Source organism: Gorilla gorilla, chromosome 16 (genome assembly GCF_029281585.2).
Source record: "Gorilla gorilla gorilla isolate KB3781 chromosome 16, NHGRI_mGorGor1-v2.1_pri, whole genome shotgun sequence".
Lineage (NCBI taxonomy): Eukaryota > Metazoa > Chordata > Mammalia > Primates > Hominidae > Gorilla > Gorilla gorilla.
In genome coordinates this window covers 100,949,440-100,956,428 of record NC_073240.2, presented here as the reverse complement: position 1 = coordinate 100,956,428, position 6,989 = coordinate 100,949,440, and the positions used below count along the sequence as shown (strand labels likewise).

Here is a 6,989-nt window from a genome sequence, read left to right as displayed (position 1 = left end):
ACTTTTCATCTTAAGAAATCCTCGGCCACCTGACATTTGATAAACACGACTTAAGCTTTCGTGGTCCCTGTTGTCCGCATCCATGTTTTAACACTCGTGGATTTCTGTTTTCTTCTCGGGGTGGGGCAATGCCTCCCCTGGTGCGGCCCTCAAAGGCCCAGGAGCGCAGATCCCGCCGCAGAAAGACCCCTCGCCCATCCGCGCCCAGCCCTTCCCCGCAGGAGGGCTCAGGGGACCGCACGCTACTGGAATCCACCCCGAGTCACAGCTACAGATCATTACCCACAGGTGGGGTCAAAGGCCTCTTTACGGGCGAGAAAGCTGCGGCTCAGCAGAAAGCCAAGCACTTTGGGAGGGAGGAGCTGAGGTGCTTTATTACTCCGAACAGACGCGAAAACAAGCCAGGGCCCGCGCGGGTAGACCTGGTAGGCGGCTGGGCGGGGCGAGGGCCACGTCCGGGCTGCGGAACCCTGTCCCCGCCCCGAGCCCCGCCCCAAGCCCCGCCCCGGGCCCCGTGGTCCCGGGATGAGCTCTCCGCGCACCCGGGCTCGCTCCAGTGCCCGCCCACCGCTGACTTCATTGGCTGCCTCCCCAGTCCCGCCCCCAGGAGGGCCCTGCTGATGTTCGTAGCCAATCCGCAGGCGCGGCGGCGGCTGCGGGTCGTGGGTCGAGGGTCGAGGGTCGCGGGTCGCCGGTCGCGGCGGAGCCTGGGCGCTGAGGTACCGGGGCCTGGGCGCTGAGGTACCGGGGCCTGGGCGAGGGGGCCGCGCGGGCTCATGGCGGTACGGCGACCTGGCCTCGCTCGTGGGTTCGCGGGCGGGCCGTCCCTCCCCGGGCTCCTAGGGGGACCCTCCAGCTGGAGGGGCGGTGACCGCGACTGTCGTGGGCTGGCCCCAGGTGGCTAGGGTTGGGGGTCAGAGGTCAGAGGTTCTGCCTTCTGGAATGTTAGGGCCCCGACCGTGGAGCCCTAGGGCCGGGCCGCTCCCCATTTTCCTGTCAGCTCTTGTTGAGGTGCCCCATGTTTTCGCAGGAGGGACTCGGAGGGAAGCGGGCCTGAGAGCTGCTGCCGCCGCCCCTGAGCTCGGACGCGAAGGCTGGCCCCGTCCCCGGGCTGCCGCCGTGGTCCTGCAGGTGACCCTCAGCCCCGCGAGGACCGCCGGCCGCCTCCCTCCTCTGGGCAGGCTCAGGGGTGCGAGAAGCGGGGTGTGGGCCTGTGACCCTCGAAGGCGTGGGCGGGGAGTAGGGGGTCGAGCTGGGGCCGCAGGCTGTCCCCGAATGGGCTGCTCCCCTGTGGCTCCGAAGCCACCTTTTTCTGAAGTTGTCAGTCAGCGTGTTTGAGATTTCGTTTCTGGAATCTCACCCGAACAATTTGGGGAGAGGAACGGGTCTTGCGGCTTTGGCTGTTGACTCGAGGTGAAAATAAAAACCAGACATGGGGATGTAAGGAACGCAAAGTGACCGTGAGCAAACTGGACGTTTCTCCCCGGCTGGCGGGCGTGAGTTCTCCCCCTAGCTTGCCCCACATACCGTGACTTAAACTGTGTCAAAGTAAGAGCAGTTTAGTCCCACGGTTCTGCGCAAGAGTCCTTAGCGTTGACCTTCTTAGTGAAGATGCTTTGCAATGTGTAAAGTATTGAATACAAAATTACTGTGCAAAGGTTCTGAGTTGAAGATTCTGAGTGCACGAGGCTGGCAGCAGCCCTTACTTTCCATTGCAAGGATCTCAACTTACTACTCTGAGACCCAGAGTAGTTGTTTCTTTACAGATGTGGGTTTAGGGGAGACGGCTATGGATGAGGAATAGGGGCAGGGTTTGTTTTCTGCACGAAACGTATGCAATTAGAAAAACCAAAGGGCTTTTATTCTGCCTATCTTCTTCCATCTCAGCCAGCATAAGCACATTCTTTTTTTTCTATTGATGATATTTGTTGAGTATTTGCAGTGATTAGGAAAAGGAATACTCTCTAACAAGACACTTCTCTTTAAACTAGGCGGTGGAGGGATGATTATGTCTTCTGTGGAATTAACCCTCGGGCTTGATTTTCAGTGAAGAAAATGAGGCACAAGGAATTGTTAACCAAGACCTTCCAAGGCCCAGCTGTTGTGTGTGGGACTCCGACCAGCCACGTATACATGTTTAAGAATGGCAGTGGGGACTCGGGGGACTCTTCTGAAGAAGAGTCTCACCGTGTGGTTTTGCGGCCCCGGGGCAAGGAGCGCCAGAAGAGCGGTGTCCACCAGCCTCACCAGGCGGGAGCAGGTGACGTGGTGCTGCTGCAGCGGGAGCTGGCCCAGGAGGACAGCCTCAACAAGCTGGCGCTGCAGTATGGCTGCAAAGTAAGACACCCCTCAGGGGCCCTGCCCCGCTCCGTTTCGAGGAACACGGGGAAGTCGCTGCAGGGTGGGTGCCCTTGCCGCCCCTCTTAACCCTGCCAGGCCGTCAGGAGAGGCCTGCTGTAGCAGCCAAGGACTCCCCTGTTTAGCCAGAATTGGAATGCAGGTGGGAGTACCTTTAGTTCCGAACCCTGGCCCCCAAAGAGGGAGGGTTAGCGCATTTCTTTCTCTGCAGGGAACTTCTCCTTTTCCTGTTTTCTCCACACTGAAATTCTGAAACCTTTTTTCTTCTTTCGAGCACATTTTATTTTAGACCTAATGGGGCTGGAGATACCAGGCAGAATTTAATTCCAGATTTCTATGGTATGCTTGCTTTTCTTGCTGCTCTTGTTTTTCTGAACCTTTCTTGGTGGTAGCTTACTTGACTGGTCAAGTTTTACCTTCTCTCGTTTAGAACTGCATGATCTTTTGTATGCTGTGTATCTATATAACCCTGTTTTTCTCTAATTATGTTTTTAGCATTCAGAGTGATTAACAATGGCAAAGTAAGTAGGAAAGTATTTCTAGAATTGCTGCATTTTCTCCTAGATTGTAACTATTTCACTTTGCTAACACTGCTACGAATTTGTATGGCCTTCTCTAGGGGTATATAAGCTACTTAATTTAAAAAATCTCTTTCTCCTACAAGTGTCTTATCTAACAAGGTCCAAATGTCTAAAACATGTTGTGTGGGGTGTTGCGGCCTTTCAGGGAAATAAACAGGTTGGTCTCTGGGGACACATAGCGGTCTTTAAATTGTACTGACATTTATATTTGGCTCTGATAAGCAGCTTCTGCAGGCATACTGTGTGGCTTACAGAACATGGGCTGAGAAATGAAGCCTGTCCTACAAAGACCGGAATAGATGGAGTAGGCTTCTTGGTATGGTGATGTCTAAATCCGTAAAGAATGTATAAAGCCTTTGATAAGTGATCAGTTTTCCCATTTGAAGTAAATAAATTTGCTCTTAATTTATTGAAGGCAGAGACAGAAAGATCTCAAGGGTCTTATGCATTAGATTCAGGACATAGTAAATTAAAAACGTCCCCTACCCCAAATCAGTTACAATAACAGCAGTTGCTGAATAATAATGGAAATGATTGATTTGAGTGAGATCTGTTGGCTGTATTCACTTTCTAGTTTAAGTGGACTTAAGTGTTAAAAGTTTGGAGTTCATCTCTGATGCTTTTGGAAAGTTTTCAAACATTAGTTTGAGGGAGGGGTTACCCTTTGACTTACACTTCCCCCCGCTTCTTAAATCTTCGTGTTTGATTATGAGAGGAGTTTGTCATGAACTTTGTTACTTGATGAAACTCACAGCATTATTCCTTTTTCCTGACAAGTACAGTAACTGTAAGTCACTTTTATTTAATAAGTTTATATGCCCTACAGTGTTTCTGGGAAAGAAAATGCCGAGGGCATATCTGTCAACTTTATTACAGGCAAACTGGATTTTCAGTGTGTCTGCAGAGCTGGCTGAGGCTGTGTGTTTGGTGAATGCTAACATCTGGCAGCCACTGAGTTCTGGCATGAGGGGGAAGGCAGGCAGATGGGGGCACTATTGCCTCAAAAGTGAAAGGTGGAAAAGGCTGCAACATTCCTTTCAGTGCCATGGTGGTTTCGCCCAAAGCAATTTGTTGCAGTCACACTTTAAACAGTTTAAGAAAGATCTGTTTTTCAAAACTGATCTTAAATTGTTCAAACCTGTAAATCTTTAGGACTATCTGATTACTAAACTATATATTGAGGTTGAGTGAAAGCCAAAAAAACAAAATTTCAGCCTAAACTAACTTTGTGTACAGCTGCAGTTTTCCAGTCTCCATCATATTCGTCAGTGAAGTGGGCTTGAATCATCACCCAGAAACATTAAGAGCCACTTTTTGGAAAGTTATTTTTAAGGAGCTCCGTATATTTTATGATGTTTATCTTCATGCCTTCCTAGGTGGCAGATATCAAGAAAGTCAACAACTTCATCAGAGAACAAGACTTATATGCTTTGAAATCTGTTAAGATTCCAGTGAGAAACCATGGGATCCTGACGGAGACCCGCAAAGAACTGAAACCCCTTCTGAGCCCGTCTTCCGAGACCACAGTGACCGTGGAACTGCCAGAGGCAGACAGAGCAGGCGCGGGCACCGGTGCCCAGGCCGGCCAACTGATGGGCTTCTTTAAGGGGATTGACCGGGATATTGAGCGTGCAGTGCAGTCAGAAATCTTTCTACATGAAAGTTACTGCATGGACACCTCCCATCAGCCACTGCTCCCGGCACCTCCGAAGACGCCAATGGATGGTGCAGATTGTGGCATTCAGTGGTGGAATGCTGTTTTCATCATGCTGCTGATTGGTATTGTCTTGCCTATCTTTTATTTGGTCTATTTTAAAATACAAGCTAGTGGTGAGACCCCTAATAGCTTGAACACAACTGTCATCCCCAATGGCTCGATGGCAATGGGTACAGTTCCAGGGCAAGCCCCCAGACTAGCAGTTGCAGTGCCAGCCGTCACTTCTGCAGACAGCCAGTTCAGTCAGACCACCCAGACAGGGAGCTAAGCTTTGTTTTTAGAGACTCGGCCCAGCTTTAGCAATTGGCTGTTGATGTGCCTCAGCTGTCACTGGCGATGTCCTAGGGGTGCTGCATTTTGCTTCCGGGGAAGGATGGACACTTTCCAGAAGTCACTGCAGTATTCCCAATTGCACTGGCCCTGGGCATGGCCTTACCCAGTCTAAGCTGGCAGGATCTAAAACAGCAGCGATCTCGGCCCCTATCCAGAGAGATGCAGCAAGAGCCATTTCCCTGTGACATTTAGTGGACTGGCCAGTTCATAGCAGCACTGTGTGGACCCCCAAGGTGGACGTGCGAGGAGGGAAAGATTTATGGCGTCTGTCGAGGGACCTGCAGCGTGAGAGCCAGTGGCATCTGCACGGCTTGCCTGGCTCTCGCTGTATCCTCACTTCCTGTGGAGCGGGGATTGGCTCTGAGACGGAGTGTTCTCTGCCTGGCAAAGGTGCTGTGGAATAGGCTTGGCATGCCACCCTGTTTTAGAGAGTGACAGTTACAGTTGTAACAAGCCTACTTCATATTGGCCCCCTCAGTTAGCCTTTTTGAGGCAATGCCATTTCTAGAGTTGAAAAAGCCCTGGACCCAAACTGCTGCACTGTTGAATAAAGGGCAGTCCTACTCCTGTCCTTTTAGAGCGGCTTGGTGTGACACACAGGCATCTCCCAGGCCAAGCACACACAGGCTGTGCCCAGTTCCGCAGGAGCCGTCCCACAGTGTGGCTCTCTGGATTCTCCCACTTGTCCTCCTTGGAAGGAGCTCTTGCTGGCCAGTGTTTGGAGGGGAGGATGAGTGCCTGTCACTGAGGCCCCACCATGGTTGGCGTCTGAAGCTGGGCGGTCGTCAGGCCTGTGCTGAGAGCCGCAGCCCCTGGGCACACCTAACACAGGGCGCTCTCCCTGCTGCTTCCCTGGCTCAGTTCTTCGGAGCTCCAGAGTGAGAAGGTCGCTTCGTCCTTTTTCTCTGGGTGATGCCCTTAGAATAACACTATGTGCAATGTAACTCACAATGTTCCAGGACCAAAGGCTTGATGGAGGGGCTAGAGGCGACCCTTGTTGTAAAAGGCGATCAGAACACCTGAGGGAGGAGGGGGCTTGCAGTTTTCCCAGCCCTTCTCGCTGCCAAGGCAGCAGTGGTGCTGTGGATGGGCTGGGGACTGCGGGGCAGAGCCTGCTACTACTTGGGAGTTGGTGCTGCCCTGTGGCATGGAGGGGTGGGAGGGGCTGAGATGGCTGCTGGCCCGGCCTCCAAGAGTTCTGGACAGGAGGCAGACACTGCCCAGATGCTCGGTGGAGGGACAGTGATGGCCTTTGACTCATGAGGCCTGGAGAAAAGTATCAAAGGTCTCACCATGTAAGAGAGTGATTTCCGATTTCTCTCCTTTCAGTTGTGTGAAAAACAACTGGCCTGGGTTCCATTAGCAAATTAAATCATCTTCAATCTTAAATTAGAGACCAGAATGATCTTCAGGATAAAAAGAACTTCTGAATCTCTGCAATAGGAAATGTTTCGATCATGCAAGTGCTTTCCCAGCCAAATGTCTGTGCTCTCCGTGTCACTGAGGGCCACAGGTTCCTCTAACATCTGTCACTGTCACTTCACCAGGCAGGCCTTGGAGTTCCATGACAAAATCACTTTTGTCAGACAAAGAATGTATCCTTTACTTTTCTCAAATGGAATAAAATCATTTCTTCTGTGAAGGAAAATTGATTCCCCCTTTTTATTTAATTTTTTTTTGGAGACAGTCTCACTCCTTCCCCCAGGCTGGAGTGCAGTGGCGCGATCTGGGCTCACTGCAGCCTCCACCTCCTGGGTTCAAGCGATTCTCCTGCCTCAGCCTCCTGAGTAGCTGGGATTGCTATCACACATCACCATGCCTGGCTGATTTTTGCATTTTTAGTAGAGATGGGGTTTAGCCATGTTGGCCAGGCTGATCTCGAACTCCTGACCTCAGATAGTCTGCCCACCTCAGCCTCCCTAAGTGCTAGGATTACAGACGTGAGCCACTGCACTTGCCCCAACCTTTTAAAATTCGGGGATTGATAATTTAGCATTAAA

General features: G+C 51.5%; 1 protein-coding gene across 10 annotated transcripts; it reads left to right on the top strand.

The window, feature by feature from the left end:
- The first annotated feature begins 517 nt into the window (after positions 1-517).
- On the top strand, positions 518-6,637 carry LYSMD4 (LysM domain containing 4). Of its 10 annotated transcripts, none has more exons than XM_055364128.2 (4): positions 611-719; positions 1,031-1,131; positions 2,048-2,337; positions 4,316-6,637. In XM_055364128.2, exons 3-4 carry the CDS (start codon positions 2,056-2,058, stop codon positions 4,922-4,924), a joined length of 891 nt encoding a protein of 296 aa, XP_055220103.2. In that variant the 5' UTR covers positions 611-719; positions 1,031-1,131; positions 2,048-2,055; the 3' UTR covers positions 4,925-6,637. The 10 variants fall into 10 exon arrangements, with proteins under 10 accessions (XP_055220107.2, XP_055220103.2, XP_055220100.2 ...); XM_055364125.2 differs by having other exon boundaries at positions 1,031-1,189; XM_019010943.4 differs by lacking the exons at positions 611-719; positions 1,031-1,131 and adding exons at positions 2,633-2,697; positions 2,854-2,879 and having other exon boundaries at positions 2,144-2,337.
- The last annotated feature ends 352 nt before the right edge of the window (positions 6,638-6,989 follow it).

What these genes read in the sequence shown, in the direction of transcription:
- LYSMD4 (XM_063698879.1), top strand. Translation starts at nt 943, where the DNA reads ATGTTAGGGCCCCGACCGTGGAGCCCTAGGGCCGGGCCGCTCCCCATT. An exon ending in TCCTCTGGGCAGGCTCAGGG is followed by an intron (nt 1,190 to 2,047) that starts GTGCGAGAAGCG and finishes CTTGATTTTCAG; the next exon opens with TGAAGAAAATGAGGCACAAG. An exon ending in CGCTGCAGTATGGCTGCAAA is followed by an intron (nt 2,338 to 4,315) that starts GTAAGACACCCC and finishes ATGCCTTCCTAG; the next exon opens with GTGGCAGATATCAAGAAAGT.